The sequence below is a fragment of the Micrasema longulum genome, unplaced genomic scaffold, assembly GCF_059751315.1.
Source record: "Micrasema longulum isolate JH-2025_06_02 unplaced genomic scaffold, ASM5975131v1 h1tg000178l, whole genome shotgun sequence".
NCBI classification, from domain to species: domain Eukaryota; kingdom Metazoa; phylum Arthropoda; class Insecta; order Trichoptera; family Brachycentridae; genus Micrasema; species Micrasema longulum.
Window position 1 is genome coordinate 172,169 of NW_028277383.1, and position 17,885 is coordinate 190,053.

The 17,885-nt window shown below is 31.3% G+C and overlaps 1 protein-coding gene across 1 annotated transcript; it reads left to right on the forward strand.

Moving 5' to 3' along the window:
- Window positions 1–1,091: 1,091 nt before the first annotated feature.
- TfIIFalpha (transcription factor IIFalpha) lies at window positions 1,092–15,913 on the forward strand. Its single transcript, XM_088242949.1, has 13 exons — window positions 1,092–1,308; window positions 1,452–1,642; window positions 3,186–3,320; window positions 4,179–4,280; window positions 5,029–5,097; window positions 5,202–5,320; window positions 5,527–5,649; window positions 6,601–6,721; window positions 9,083–9,148; window positions 9,232–9,359; window positions 11,631–11,727; window positions 12,582–12,749; window positions 14,990–15,913. The coding sequence occupies exons 1-13, from the start codon at window positions 1,297–1,299 to the stop codon at window positions 15,192–15,194; spliced, it is 1,536 nt and encodes a 511-aa protein (XP_088099075.1). The 5' UTR covers window positions 1,092–1,296; the 3' UTR covers window positions 15,195–15,913.
- The last annotated feature ends 1,972 nt before the right edge of the window (window positions 15,914–17,885 follow it).

The following is a 17,885-nucleotide window of genomic DNA, read 5'->3' on the forward strand; positions in this document are numbered from 1 at the left end:
AATAAAATAAACATAATTAAAGGAACATAAACTTATTACACACTGACAAATGTTTTATTTTACATTGTTTCAAAAAGGTTTTTTTTGAAGTCACAAAATTTTGTATTAAAAATATCTAAATGGGGACAAAGTAAATTAAATTTGGAGCAGCTACGGTATGTGGACAATATCACAAAAAAAAAAAACAGGTACCTACACAGTTTTTTACAAAACCAGAATAGGTATTCTAAAAGTCTAATTATATAATAAACTATAATATTCAATAACATAATAAGTCTTATATGTTTTCGTGTTTATAAATATATGTATCTCATTATTTTATTACCCTTGTTTGGCTTTGCTACATATTTTGATGTTCTTTTGGTTCTATTGGCTTAGGCCGTATATTTAATAAATAAATATTGGTAGATGTTTTTATAGATACATCGTATTAGTATATCATATTTGTATTTTTTTATGGTACAAGTTACGTGAATTATTTTTAAAAACACTAGTAGATATTTATATCTCTTAATACCCATTCACAATTTCTCTTTCTTCTCTAATTCATTTAGTGTCCATGCGGCTCGACTGTGGAATCATCTCCCATCCACCATCAAAGATGTTACTACATTATCTCTGTTTAAATCACGTCTGAAGAAACGTTTCCTTTCTCTTACTTAATCTCTCCTCCTTTCCTTTTCCTCTTTTTTTCTTTTTTCCCATTGAGTAATAGTTTTTACTTAATTTATAAACAAATACGTTTATTTCTATTTTTATATATCTTTAGCTTTTTTTTTTTTTTTCTATTGAATATGTTCTGTAACTTGAATTATAAAAATAAAACTTTTATTTTATTGGTCGGTTAAAAGAAATTTCCATTTGACAATAAGCCCGCTAATGTACAAATAACATTATGTACAACAGTTAAATAAATAGATGGTGTTTTTTTTTGTAATAAGGTTTTATCGTATCACGGAAGTTCAAAATAAGAACTTCAAGTTATTCGGTTATGAATTTTGAACGCCCGATGAGCGCTCTGCATAACTGAACTCACATTAGTTTTGTGCCGTTTGCCCCTTCCATACCCTGCACAAACGTTTTGACCTACTGTTTGGGAAAAATAAAAATGGCGAAGGTGACAGCTCGACAGCTGTCGTAAGCCGTTGACACGTTATTTTAAGCTTTGAGTAATTCATCTTGTTGATATATTTATGCTAATTCAATAACGCGAAATCGTATTTCTGTGTTATGCTTTATTTTAACAAAAAAGTTTAATTTTTTACTTTTTATATCGTGACATTTCGTTATTTCAAAATGTCTGGAACGGTAAGTTACTGAAAAGGTTATGTTTCTAATCACATAATAATATGATCAAATCATTAATATCCCTCAACAACGGTTGTATGTATTTGAATTTATACATATATATATAATTTATTTATATAATATTTTAATATTTTATTTTCCAGTCACAACCATCAACACCCGGCACCTCTGTGCAAGAATTTAAGATAAGAGTTCCAAAAAATATGAAAAAGCGGCATCATGTAATGCGATTCAACGCAACACTCAACGTCGACTTTGCGAAATGGTCCCAGGTCAAAATGGAGAGAGAGAATAATATGAAAGAGTATAAAGGTCTCGATGAAGACCAGCCCAAGTAAGTTCATTATATTTTTTATAAAATGCTGCCTATTTACTGTAGTTTTTCTTGTAAATCGGGAGTGTGTGTTAAAATGTGGCAATTGTAGAATCAGCGACCTTGAAAATAGTACAAAACTAATATGGATTAAGGGTAAAACAATAATACACCCTAACCCTCGAACTTATAACAAGTGTGCATGAGTCATTAATTACTTAATATTATTAAACGGTGCATATTAAGATCGGTAGTGGTTGTACACTTAAATAGAATTGAATACCCAACAACTGTTAACCACAAGCGTAACACGAGACACTGCAATTAGGCTCCGATATTTAGAGAAGAGATCAACAGTGTTTTGGCACAAAGGCAACACTATTACGTTAGTATAAGGGTTTATAACTTTTGGCCGGAATTATACGATAGTGGGAGTGTTGTCAACTTAAAGAAAGTGTTGATCCCTCTTCTTTATGACATCGGTTGTGGGGAATCCGAGAGGTTGATGCTTGCCGAGGATTGGAAATTCATACTAGCGGGTCATAATGAAAATCAAAATATACAAGTTATCAGAAAATTTTGCTTATACTTTGTTAAATTGTGAATCATTTAAATATCCTACTATTTTCTTCTTTGCTAGCGCGAGATTGGCCAGTAACTAAACCTGTGCGCGCATTACCGTGCAGATGATTAGATGTGTGCAGGGAGAGTGCCCCCATATTTAGATTTTTTGTATGGCAGCAATTTTAAGACTCCACAGTTTATCACAGTTATTACACAATTTTTTTAATATGGTATTATTTGTTTATAGAAATATATATGCTAGGTATTAGGACAGATAGTTAATTTATTAAAAAAACTATTGATTTATAGGCTAAATTTAGGGGAAACGATAGTTCCTTGTGTTATATGGATGGATCGCGCATGTTATGTAGAGGTATGCTATATTACACAATTAAATGATAATCCAATCCAATTCGGCTCGCTGCAATTTCGCATATATATCCATTGGCTAAAATTTTATTTTGCCTATCAATAGATCTCGTATAGAATTGATTTCAGTCAGAAAACGAATTTTTTTTTTTGGTAGATTTTTCATTTTGTGAAAACAGTCCTCAATATTGTACCCTTATGTAGAGAATTGAAAGATCCAGAGATAGCAACTGGTGACGAACGTTCCCCAAAGTCATTATTAAATTTAGAAATTGTACATTTGTAGTCTGATGTTATATATAATCATTCTGGACTCTAATCTGGATTGTAATATATTTTTTAAACTTTTATATCCGGACGGAATGAAGAATATAATTCGGGACGAGTATTTTGTCATGGTGGCTACACTCAGATAGAAATCCTGAAAGGGGAAGTCTATTAGAGATTAGTCCGCCTTGTGGTGTTCTGTTTGCCCATTTGCCTACCATTTAGTCCTGAGTTCGTCCTGCGTCCTATATCAAATAATCAAAATACTCTGCAATTGCAGTATCAATCCGAGGGCACTGGATTGGTACCGATTCACCAAAATGGGTGTGAATAGGAAGCGATGATGATTATTTGTTGTTTACAGATTTGGAGCTGGTTCAGAGTTTGGTCGGGATGCCCGTGAGGAAGCAAGGAGGAAAAAGTTTGGCATTACAGCGCGAAGATACAAACCGGATGATCAGCCTTGGATCCTCAAGGTCGGCGGCAAAACTGGAAAGAAGTGAGATGCATTCTCACTTACTTCATACCTTCCTTTGATTTAAGCTTCCTGCACCTATTTACAATGCAATATCTCGGTATCAGATACCTATTTTGTAACTATATTTTTCTTTGCATATTTATTTACCTTGGCATAAGATCATGGCAGTACATTGAAAACCCTCTTCACTCACCTGGATCTGCATATTGCACATCAACTTAGTACAGTAGTAGGCTATTTAAGTTCATTAGCTTATAGTGACTATAGAAGTTCCAAGTCTGACTGGAAAACCCCAAGTTATTACCATTTCTCCACAGATCATCGTAGTAATTTTCAGACCACTAGATGCACTTTTCTACTCTGAAAATTCAACTGAAAATTGGGGTGCGTCTTATGGTCTGATGCGTCTTAGTCCAAAACATTTTTTTTTTTCTTAAAATTGAAAAATAAATTTTGGGGTGTGTCTTACGGTCTGATGTGTCTTATTGTCTGCAAAATACGATAAATTAATAAACTATATAAGTTGTGGAAAAAAAAAATTGAAGTATTTATTTGAAATATTTTCAACTATGGCTTTGTAAAACATTGAATCGTGAATGAATTTTGTTAATGAATTTAAATTAAAAACTACGAAAAGTAAAAATCAAAACTACCTGACCAAAATGTGATTAAGAACAGTCTCTACATGTAAAGCTTTTAGACTTATATACTCTTCTTTCACTTGTTTTAGACTTGTTATTCTCCGCACCAATTTCCCTCTAGAGAGGCGGACTGGCAGCTGTACTTCTATACTCCCTTCTCTAAAATGTTCTTAAACTCTGTTGTAATATGTAAAGCTTTTTTATCGAAAAACTTACTAAATATCTCTGTATATTCCAGATTCAAAGGTATCAGGGAAGGAGGAGTCTCAGAAAATGCTGCCTATTATGTGTTTACACACGCTCCTGATGGTGCCATAGAAGCTTACCCTCTTCAAGAATGGTAGTTACTCGCAGATTATTTTTTCACAAATTTTTCAATTATGTATTATTTTTATGTAATTTTTAAATTATGGACTATTTGTGTCATTTCCTGGCTGACTAGTGTACCTACAAACCTTGTTCATAGCCCGTAAGGAGTAAAATGCATATAATATATGCACCGGTTAGCATTTTCTATGAAATAATTGTTATGTTTTAATAATACCATTATTTAATCTTTTATTTTGTAAAATATGTATTTTCTAAATGGCAAAATCTTGAAAAGCACAAAAGAATTGAATAGTTTGTATATTAGGCATTAAAAGATCGTTAAATATGTAGATACAGAGGAACAGGGCTTAACGAGCATCTCTCATAACAAGTCATTTGCATGAGCAAAATGTAAAAAAAAAACTTGCTTAACGAGTGTCATTTTGAATAATGAGTAATACCTGGATGTTCTGAATCGTAAAACTTTGAAAGAAACTGGGTTTGGCTGGACAGCATTGTTGATTGCGACTTGGAAGGTTTCGAGACAATGCTCGTTTAACAAGATTGTGTCTTAATTAAAACATTAATAAATTGTATTTATTTTTTACTTTACCGCTGACTTTAACATAAAAAATGAGTTTTAATAAATGTATCAAAGTTTAGATAATCAGCGTTTATAGTTGTGGAATCGATATCTGTTATCCAAATTTCCTCTATTCTTTTTTGCATCTGTGAAAAGGAACATGCTACATTTGAATTGTTTTTAAATCTTGTTTTAGGTACAATTTCCAACCTATACAGCGATACAAAGCTCTATCTGCTGAAGAAGCTGAACAAGAATTCGGAAGGTAAGCTTCAAACCATCCTGTTTCTGAAATAATAAATAACTAAATATTATAAAATTATCAAGTAATCACAAATGTTTCTCTTTTTTTGTGTGTAATAATTGCAGACGAAACAGGGTTATGAATTACTTCTCACTCATGTGGAGAAAACGGATGAGGGGAGATGAAGCAGAAGGAGATATTGAGGATCCTGATGATAAGAAATCAAAGGCCACCAAATCAAAAGGTTTATATTTTAACTCTAAATATAGTATAATATGACACAATGTAACACGCATTGATTAAACAATAGTCAAATAATACATATTTTGTATTTAATTGTTTCAAATTAAAACCAGTTTGAAATATATATACCTAATTTCTTCTGTTTAATCATTGTTTGAAAAAATTGTGCTCTCTGGTTCTGTGTGTATCACATATTATTTTTTTTAGAACTGAAAATTTCTGACATGGATGAGTGGATGGATTCAGCAGATGATTCTTCAGAATCAGACGCCGATAAAGAGAAGGACAAAGATGACAGTGATTCCAATAGTAAAAAGAAAGCCAAGAAAGGTATTTTTTTGGCCTGTTTTTTTTTTTTTTTTTTTTTTTTATTTAATATAATCATACAATGCATATACATTATACTCCCAGGAGTTATTAGAACTCATTCCGGGACTGAGGAAAATATAACAATTTTATAAAGTACATGATATAAAGAGTTACAAGAGACATCGCATTTCTGGCTAATCTTAAACCAGTTCATACAAATAGAAATTTGAAGATCAACCAGATCAGATTAATTTCAATAGAGATATGCCAGTTTAAAGTGTAACAATTATACAATTAAAAATATACATCCTAACTACAAACAAACATCTTACCTTGAAAGAAAAATCTAACAATTATAAAAAAAGTACATCATTTAAAGATCAATTATCATCATTTAAAGATCAATTAGTTTTATTATCTCGATAACCACATTTTATTGTTTTGGATCTTCAATGATAACGATAATGAAACTTAACTGAAGTAAGATTAAGCAAAAAAAATCTTAGCAAATAAAAATATAAATTTTACGTCATTTTAATGATATTAAAATTAGTTATGGGACATAAATATACAGTTATATTATGAATGTAGTAAGCAAAAATAAAATTTTAAAATGAATTCAAAAACAATAATTATTTTTTTCTGCATTGTTTTCCTGCATAGTTTAGTGTTTAGCGCACTGGGCATATATATACTTATTTAGGATCGATTCCCAGTTAGGAAAATACATAATATATTATTGTTATCAAAAATTAAAAAAAATTAAGTGGTTTATACAAATTTATAAACAAATAAGTGTAAATACATAATATTTATTTTAAGTCAATTTTTAGTATGTACATAATAATGTCAACATAGTTCTTTTCTCAAAGATTTATATACTACGGTGTGAATAAGAGAAAAAACAATAAAAAATTTCTTCAATATTTTTTTACTATCCCGCTGTATAAATGTATATTTTAAACATTAAAGGTGCTGCTGCAGCCGCCAAAAAGAAAAAGAAGAAAGATGTCGACGATGAGGCAGTGGAAGAAAGTGACGATGGAGATGAAGAAGGCAGGGAAAGAGACTACATTTCCGACTCCTCGGAAAGGTAATAATTATTTTTTTTAATGTATCCCTTTTTTATGACCTATGTTTTTAATATTTTGCTGATCTTTTTTTTGTGGTCATGTGTTTCATTAAAATATATTGAAGTGTTTATTATAAAACATAATAAATAAAAAAAAAACAATGTGTCATCACTGGGATATCCCGTGCCAAAGACATACTTTTTTTTTAATTTTCAGAGAATACAGAATAAATTTTACACAAAATTGTTGAAACATAAGTGCAATTTTCTACTAGTGATCTGACTATGGGGTGAGGCATCTACTATAACCGGCATTTTTATTACTAGTTAAAGGCACAAAATCAAACTATTTTTAACTTTTGTGTTGCTATGATGTAACTTGAGTCTACAAAGGATACAAGACTTAATATATCTCTCTTTTTTTTTAAATGATGGCGTTGTATTTTTTGTAATCTTCAAATGGACATTTTCACATCGGATTTGGAAAGTAATATTTGTATAAATATGATTTTAACCCTTTGAAGTATATTTAATTTACAGTTTTTGTTGAAGCTAGCTCTGAATTATTTTTTGCTAAAAGCATACAATCGGAAATAGATTTACAAAAAAATACACAAAATATTAATTAGCCATCGTATTTATTTGAAATAAAAAGATTTTTCTTTCTACTATTATGATTGTTCTCTGTGCAATATTTTTAAAACACAGTCCTGGATGCAAACTAGGTTTTCGTGGACAGGAATCGCAAAACCGCACCATTTATTTTCCTCCTTCTTTTTTATTTCGGTCACTGCACAGTCTTTGGAGCCGCTTTTTTCTCTCTTGGATAAGAAGTGTGGTTTGCTATCTAAGCGTTCTTCCATGTCCAGAGTACAAGGTCTTCCTATTTTTTACGCCATTTTTCAAACATTAAATGGCAGTTGTACTAATTTCATTTATTTTGTTCTGTAATTTCAAAAAGAAATATGTTTTATCGGCTATTTTTACTTTGTACGTAAGCTTCATTTGTTTTAAAACAGATGGTAGTAAAAGTATAGTTTTTATGAAGAAATAAGAAAGTTGCTGCATTTTTTACATGACAGTTAGCTCGGGCGGGTGACACCCGCCATAGGACTTCTAGCGTATTTTTGTTTAGGGTGGGTGGCTTCCGCCAAGGGACCTCAAAGGGTTAATATAAAAAAATATTTATACTCGCTATGCGACGAATAATTCAATCAATGGAAGTGATGCCAATACAACAATAAATCTGTTTAACTGTATTCATGAGAAAGAGCATGAGGATAAAACTTATAACAAGGAATACAGAGACGCTGTTCTGTGGCCGGTGTCTGTGTGAAAGAGACAAAAGCATTCAGATAGCGTTATAGATACATGTACCATGCACAAGACAAGGAAAACATCAGGCATGTGTTTTTTTTTCTCATTCGTTCAAATCAGCCAGTTTTTGGTGTGCTCTCTGCACACAATAGTTAAATGACCCGTGTAATTATGATGTTTAATTTATTTTGCTATGACAGGCCTAAATTATACTATTATTTTTATAAATTATGGAAAAGTAATTATTATTAAACAGTATGTCTATGTTCTTTTTCAAATGTCTGTACATCATAATATTCTGTCTTTTGCTTAAGCTAGGGTTTCCTAGGACAGCGGTGCCCGTATTTTAACGGCCGTAGTGAACGGTGATGCGGAGTACAGCCGTTGTAACGGTGACTAGAGTGTGGTTTTCTAAGAAAACGGTGTTATCAACACCATTTAACACCGTTTCCCTAGGAAACCACTCTCTAGTCGACGTTACGACGGCTGTCCACCGCATCACCGTTCACTACGGCCGTTAAGATGCGGGCACCGCTGTCCCAGGAAACCCTAGCTTTAGTGGAACACGATGTTACAGCACCATTTCCAAAGGAATTTTTTAGCTCAGCCTTTTAAGAGTTTATGTAATTGATCAAATATTCATTTTTATTTCTATGATTTTATGTCAAATTCAGTAGCTCGAAGCTAAACAAAATAATTGACTGTTTAATAGGAAGTTAATAAAAATATTTTATTCAAATAACTTTAAAGTTGCAAGTACAATTTTCACAATAAAACCTGTTCTTATATGAAAGCTGTTGTAATTTTTATTATGTATACATTTTGAAGGCATGCTTTATGAACTGCTACTTTTACATTACTGAGGGAGCACTGTATTTTAACTAAAATACAAGGAAAATTTTAAAAATGACAAAAAAGTTGAAAAACCAAAATTGGTATGGATGAATGACAATTCGTTCTACCTGCCTTTATTATCCATTTTTTGTAACCTTTGCGAACATTGTCACGTAAATCTAAATTCAATTTATAGCTCGTATGTACAATTTCATTTATTTATATTTTCAGCGACTCTGATAAAGAAGGAAAAGCAAACAAAGAACTCAAATCTGTTGCGGAAGAAGATGCATTGAGGTAATACAAAATATTTATTCGAATGGTTTTTGAATTTGGATACATGTACTCGTAAATTAATATAATTTTGGTTCTGCTTTTAGGAAATTGTTGACTTCAGATGAGGATTCTGAAGATGAAAAGAAAGAAGATAGCAGTGATGGTGAAGCGAAAAAAGACGCTAATGATAAAATAAAAGCAGAAAAAGCTGAGGCAGCGGCTGCTAAGAAAGGTACATCTGAAATATTAATGATTTTCCTTTGATCAAATGGGTACCGTTTTTCTTTCGCCATCTATAAATGTATTCAAACATTCTGTCCAATGGTAATTATTAATTAGAAAATTTAGCTCAGAACTTTTATTTATTTAATGCACACAATACACAATTTTATCAAAGCACAATTATATTTTTTTATGTCCCGACTTGTTCGAAAATTCCGTGTTAAGTCGGAACTCTTCTATATATAAATCAAAACATATTAAACAATGTACAAAATAATCAAAACAATACACAAAATAATAATGAAAAAATATACATAGTAAAAATTTATACATGTCAAGAAATGGAATGCAGAAAAGTTATGTAATAGTTACATGGCAATATGTAATTAATAGTAATTTTATTATTGATAATAAAAAAAAATAATTGATAATAAAAATAAATACAAAGTAATTCAATAAAGTAATAATAGTAACACATCCTCAGAGTAATATTGCGACAAATAGAGGAGCCCAAACGTAGGAACACCATTCTATGACTATTGGGTATTAAGTTAGCTATAGTTCGCAGCAAAACAATAGGCCGTACTCAGGTCGAGAATTGGCAAATGGATATTAATTTACATTGTAAATATTTTTAAATATGTACTAGTGTATTTATTATTGCAGGGTTATTCCAATCTATTTTTATATAATTCGCCTATATTTATTTTATAAAACTTAAAATACATGTGTGTGTTTATTTTTTTATTTATTTATTCAATTTATTCAAAATATACTTATGTTACATTTATTGAGACACAAATACCAACTCCATGGAACCAAAGTCCTGTGTTGAGTTTGTTTGTCCGTCACATCTCCGAAACGGCGAGTCGTAGCGACCTGAAATTTGGACATGTCATTTTATATGCGATTTCAAGGTTAACTTAACATTGCTACTTTCGATCAAAATTTGAATCGACCTCTACTCGATAAAAACTCAAACTTTATATGGATGCCTAGTGCGGCCTCGACATATTGCCCTTTATCAACTGTCATTATCAACAGTAAACATACTTTAATTCACAAATTTATCTCCTAAATTGAGAAAAAATAGTATCTGAAGTAAATATGTTGATATAAGGAAAGTTTTTAAGTAACATAATACATGTGTCGAGACAATAAATGCCAAAAATCAATGTAAATCATGGGAAAATATTCTAAATCAATTACCTGTGAAAACTGACTCCTTTATCACATTTGACGCTCCTACTGCTGCAACCAAACATACTGCAATTCACAATTCAATTCATAGTCAATTTTCATTAATTATGAAGTAAATATCCAAGTTATTTACAAACAAAGCCAAGAACATCGGCAAAAGCATCCGATCAAAGAGTTATGTTTATGTTGTCAAACAAAACAAAATGGCCACCAATTGGTCGCTAACCAACAAACCAACATCACTTGTGTTCTATGAAACATAGTGATAGGGCTTCTCTATAGGTTCACGCATTATTACTCTAAGAACACATCTATATGGTAGAATATGTAATTTAATAAACGTAATAATAAATAATTTTATGCTTCGAATAGCAATAGTTAAAATAGTTAAAACTAAACCACCATTACAGTATACTATACTGTCATACTCTTGAATGACAAAATAGCGCCAGAATTATGAGGAAATTCAGTGGTTTTTTTCATTTGTTAATAGACTATTAAACTAGGCCTACACACTGTGTAAAGTGGCCACTTAAACCAGCCAATGACTCTCTGTTGAAATAAATTTAAATATGAATAACTCCCTGGGGAGGAAATCCAACCAGTCTGCAAGCATTTGGACATACTCAAACATTGTTGAATTAACTACCTGGTAAAAGAAGAAATATAAAAATTGGAAAATTGTTTTCAGGCGTTGCCTAGCAGGTGATTTGGTTCAGCCGGATGAATCTCACCCACATAATAACGGTTTCAGCTCCTTTACTTCACAAAAGTCAACAGATGGAAGAGTTGAGGAAATGTGGATGTTTGAATATGGGCAGAATGGTGAATGTTACACAGTGTGTAAAGTGGCCACTTAAACCAGCCAATGACAGGTCATAAGCCCTGTAAATGCCTAGACGTCCATATTCCCTTCTCAATAATGTTTTCCCCTCTCGTAATGAATAAATAAATACAACGAACCCTAAAATAGTATTGACTCGAGGCGCCATCATAATAATGTGATTGCGGGGTTAAAATAATTTATTTTCAAACAATTTCTCTAAATGTTTGTGAATTTTTTTTTTTTCAAATTTTTCAGTGGATTCCAGTAGTGAACTCAGCTCTGACTCGGATGATGAATCTCCAGCTAAACCAAAGCCATCTAAAAATGGATCAAAGCGGTCGGCTAACCAAAGGTCATTATTAATTTATTTGTTTCTTTTTCCTTGTAAACTCATATCTCTGTTAAACACTGACAAAAATAAAATAAAATTAATGAGAATGGTCCCAAACAAATGTTTGACTTCACAATTGTGTTCAATAATTATTTCCCTATCCGCCAAATGTAGCGTATCTTTATCATGTTATGTTGCACGGAGATAAGGTGATTAATTTTATGCACCTTTTATTGAACCTGGTACCTCAAGCATGGTAGGCGAATGCGTCAATCACTACACTACGAAGCGGACTATCTCCATTCAATTTATTTTTGTAAGATTTACCTAAGAATAGCTATCGTGTCAAAAACGCTTGTGTAGAATTCTGGTTCTATTTCACAAACAAATTTGTGTTATAATAAGATACCTTGTTATCAGGGCTACTATTTTTTATTTTTAATATTAAGAGTATAGAAGGGTTGATTGATATGCTCAAACCCTGACCTGCTTCGAGTTGACCAGTCAAGCTGATGTGTATGCATTATGTAGTCCTATATGCCTACGTGTAAATGACCTAGTGATAAGTTGAAACCTGCAATGGTTTAGTTACATCGTCCGCTGACCACTGCAAAATGTGGTTCAGTGCTAAAATGCTGGACAATGCTCCAGGCGTTAGTGTCAACGGCTGCTATTCACGAAGCTGGGATTGAATTGCTTGAACACCTACGCATATTTACCTGATTTGGCCAGTGACTACCGGCCATTCCCAAAACTCAAGGAAAATTTTCTTGGAAAGCTTTTTTTTTTACAACAATGAGGTCATATCAATCAACCTTCGTAAACATATTTTTTTTAATAATGATTTATTGAATTTTAATAACTATCATTTTTAGTCAAAATAATTCGAGGTCAGGGACACCTACTCCAGCTTCATCATCAGGAACATCGTCTTCTAAAACTCCCGCCCAGAATCCTGTTACTTCTTCTTCATCTAATGGAGGCGCTTCCAGTAGCACTTCTGCGCCTCCTGCCAAGAAACCACGATTTGATTCTTCCAATGGGTATGAAATATTTTAATTTACTTATTTTACTTCAAAACTATTTACGGTAGTTTAGTGGATGAAAAAACCTTGTAAGTAATGTATTGTTTATATTATAATATTATCACATACTCGTACATTATTTATTATGTATGTGGATAGCATAGTGTACTTTCGATATTTGTTTGTTCTAAATAATGAGGAACTTCAGCCCTACGGGAAATTGGATACAAAAAATGTTTTCTTATGCGGGGTAAAAATTAAAGCATTAAATTGTACGGCAAAGTTTCTTGAAAATGTACAGAAAAAATAATAAAAAATATTTTGATAAAAACGCACTACTTTAAATGACGTCACTGGTTCATGTGAATCAACCTATGATCTGAGTGCTATGGAAGATTTCCGGTCTGCTTGTCGCTTCTGGACCAATAGGAAGAACTGAATGGGAATAAGCGGAAATGAACCTCTGACGTCACACGCGGAGTTATTTCAGAAATACAAAACTTTGAAAAATCGTAGCGCCGATAATACGATATGTAAAAATTAAAAAAAAAAATTTTTGACTTAGTTTAACAGTCTATTAACGAATAAAACATTTGAAAAAAAACACTGAACTTCCTCATTAACTTCAATCAAAAAAATGTTTTTTTTTTTAATTTTGCTTAGTATTTTATTTTAACACTTAGATTTTAATTAAGTTATGAAATCTTAATTGTTCTTTGCTTATTTAAATATGTTTCGTTTTATCATAAATGTATGACTATGTTTTCTAAATAAAATAAATAAACAATATTTGAAGTACCTTTGTCTTAATCTTTGTAGACTCTTATAGTAGTAATTTAGACTGATTTTCTATGTGTACAGCTAGTGTTACAAAGGTAAGGTGTTCAGTCTTACACCTCAGGTGGTACCTACAGGAACAATGAAATATTTCCTTTCAAATCAATATTTCATGTTGACCATTCCAAGAATCCAACCCACGATCTCAAGTATGGTAAGCGAATGCATACTACAGATGGACTTATCCACTTATCTCCACTCAATTTCCTTTTTTTAGGATTTTTATTCAAGAGTAGCTACCGAATCAAAAATTCACATGATTCTGGTTCTATTTCGCACACATCTTTATTTTACCTAGACATGGAATCCCTAGTAGATTTAATCCAATTCTTGTGTATATAAATTTGGACATGTATTCAAAATCTTGTTGATAAAGAAGATTAATTCTTTAATCGAATTCCATAAAAATCATTTACATAAATCATATTGATTGATAGAAAGATACTTTTCCTTACCAGTAGACCCGCACAAGCATATAAATAGTTTTATTTATGATTAAATAATTACAATATATTAACATACAATATCAAAATTATTATATTTATAATCCATCATGCAATCAATGATAAAGCATTGTTTGAAATAAATATTTAATTATAAAGATAATCTATAAAGATAGACAGATTACTTTCTTTTTACTGATTTTGCATATTCATAAAATGTATCAATAAAAACATATTTTATTTTCCTACTGACATTTCTTGGTGGAACTGCATTTTAATTATAATGATAAAAATACGTATATAGTTTTATTCCGCCAGTCTGATGATGTCGGTCACGACGAAACCCGGTCACTGGTAATTTTTTTAAAACAAAAGTGGAATAATACTAAACATATTTTATTACTTTTTCTGTAAAAAAAAATTATCGCCAATCCATAATTTTCCCCAGTTTTGTTGGCAATCAGTGTGTTAAGAAAAATATAAGATTCTTGACCACAGTTTTTTTGGACCGCACAAGCCAGGAGGCCCAATTTAAGTGGTGGATTGAAAATTATAGCACAGAATACGTTTTTTATTATTATGATCTTAATTGAACGCTTAATGTAATGTATTTATTAAGATAGTTGTACAAAAAAAATAACAACTTGCAATTCCTTTACTATATACTATTCCTTGTACAGTAATAATTTAAAAAAACAATTGGTATTTATTCACTCTCTCTGATGACACCCTAGCTACCCATATAGATGTTGGTTTCAAACAAAAACCATTGTCATCCCACAAAGCGATGTGATCGACCCAGCAACCCTAATCTCTTTCGGCTACTCATAAAATATCTTTTGTCGTTTATGGTACAAGTTGTTCTGATTTGCCTTAATTCTTGTTTTTAGGAGTTTGTTTGTTTGAGATAGGAATTTTTTTCGAAGTAATATGTTTTTGAATAATCCAAAGTATACGTCATTTTGACTTTTCTTTCAGGAGTGAGGGTGTAACAGAGCAAGCCGTGAGGCGGTACTTGGCGAGGAAGCCGATGACCACCACTGAACTACTCACAAAGTTCAAGCAGCGCAAGACCGGTGTATCAAGTGACCGCCTTGTGGAAACTATGACACAAATCCTCAAGAGAATCAACCCCGTCAAGCAAACTATAAAAGGGAAAATGTACCTCAGCATTAAACCCTGACCATACACTGTGCATAATATTATTTTAAGAGGACTATTTTTTTCCCCAATATTTAGATTATGTCCATTGTAGGTGTGTGCTGGATTTAACCCAATAGGGAGCTTATCTTCAACAGAGACGGAAAACCTTTTTAAGAAGAGAATATAAGAGTATAGTTTACAGAGCTTGTGACCTACAATTAGCTGGTTTTATTGGTTTAATATAACTACACACTGTGTAACATTCTCCATTCTGTCGTAACCCCTGTAAAATACTCTGTATTTCTATATTCTCTTCTGAAGAGAGGTTTTTTTACAAATATATTTTCTTTTGAAAGATCTGTCAATAATTTTATGCCTTTTACGCAAAAGCTCTGATACTTCTTGGTTTTCATAATAATAATATACATATTGCAATAGAAATGAAGAACATTTTTGAGAAGGATGTATGGACGTCTCAGCATTGACAGGGCTTATCACTTGTTAGCTTGTTTGTGTGTAACAATCCTTGTCCTGCCTATTTCCTCAACTCTTTCATCTGTTAACTTTTACTAAGTACATATATTGATGTGACTTCTCGATTAATGCAATTTAAAGTAATTTCCGTTGTGTTATTATTTCGGATAAATTATGTCATTTTGACTGATGTTTTAATTATTGTTCTTTATCACATAAGGCTTAAAATTAGAAATAATGAATTATTTCATGCAAAAACATGTTGAATAAACTATTTTTCATAAACCCTATTTTTTATTTTCGCAACTGATAATGATAATATCATCATATATCATTATTGTAATGTAGCAAATCTGCATTTTTGAGTTAAATATACAAAGTTGATTTTAAACATAGCACATACTACCAAAACAGCTAATTTTAAATTGTATAACAGGGCCGAGATCTGACCACCTACCATGTCACCACTCTGACCATCTAAGCAATGCCAAATTCGCAAATATTTCTTTTAAAACTTTGGCTACTACCCCAAACCTTCTTGTACCTGCCCAAATGCGATTGTCATGCCTTGACGATAAAATTCTTAAATCTTATATCTATTATATCTTGTGTATTTTGTTCAATAAAATTTGGGTACCTTTTTATATTTTATCTTGACAGCAGATTAACTCATTTGGCATGTAATATATATTTACTTGTTAATCAGTGAAAAAGATGATCAATTAAATCGATAACAACATTGTTTACCTTCTATTGAAAACACTGACAAAGCAATATCTAAATTAAGACAAAATAATGCTTCAATGCAACAGGAATATAAAATTTTATTTGACTACATTTCAAAAAAATACTAAAGTAAATAAAACTTTTAAAATGAAGCTGATCTGCATTTCCCACTCTTTCAAATGGATGATTTAGGCTAATCGTTTTGTTGCTGGTAGCGCTTTAGACACATTTAGACAAATCATTTGAATAAATCCGTAGCATGTGACAACAAAATAAATTATTTTAATTAAATTACAAATTTAAAAGCTTCAATTAAATTAACTTAACAATAGAATCACCATGTAAAGCGCCCTTGAGGTATTTGAAGTGAAAATGGCGCTATATAAGTTATCCATAATAAATAAATAAAATACAATTCAATTTAATTAGATTATAGATAGTTTACAACAATGTGATATATTTCAATTTCTTTATTTTATACGTTTATATACATTACAAAAATGTTTCAAAGCATACATAACACAAAAAAGTTTATACTTAAATTCAAATATACAAAGATGGCAAAATAAAAATACACGGCAATTAAAGATAAAGGATGCTATCCTCTCTGAACTTTTTTTCACTAATATGAAAGATGTCGATATCCGAAGAGATATGGTTGAGTAAAGACATTGCTCTTCCTACTGGCATTACCATCGGCAGGTTGGTTGCAGAACGATAAACGATAAAGCAGGAAGATAAAACAGCTTAATCTCCTTTTTTTTTCTTCTTTATTCAGATAACAAATATAAATACAATATTACTAATAAATACAATTTTTACATTAATTAAATACGTATATTTACATTAACGTTTCCCATTACGTAAAAGAAAAAACAATATGTCTAATGTAGTCATTAGGAACATAAAGAAAAATACTCTCCATTACACCAATGTTAATCGTAATACCACGGATTAATCTAAAAAAATACATAAGCAAGTACGCATTTCTTCTTTTCTCCAAACTATTGTAGCCAAGCATTCCCCGTATGAAGTTAGATGGGTACAACCACGTATATACGTATGTACAACACAAAAAAATAAGTACTTATATTTAAACACACACAATCATTTTCTGAATTCGTACACCCATCAACATCTACATTTCTGGTTAATGACATTTTAATGGTAACTTCAAAAGTCAAGTATTTAGGGCACATACTGACTGATGATGGTAAAGATGACCACGACATAGAAAGACAGAGAAGAGCCATCAACATCGAGGCCTCTGTGCTAGCAAGACACTTCTTTCCGTGCAATGAATAAAATCATATTTAACCTCCATGTTGTATAAAGTGGAACTGTAGAACAATTATACACAAGCAATGTGGAATAAATTAAGGGTCATCTATAACAATGCATATATCACCCTCGAATCTCGTCATCAAATTTTTATTGGGAAACATTTCTGTAAGCTGATTTCTGGATGCATATATAATTCAAATATGTATACTGAAAGAAATTAGTTTGTATGTTCCCAGTAATTATACTA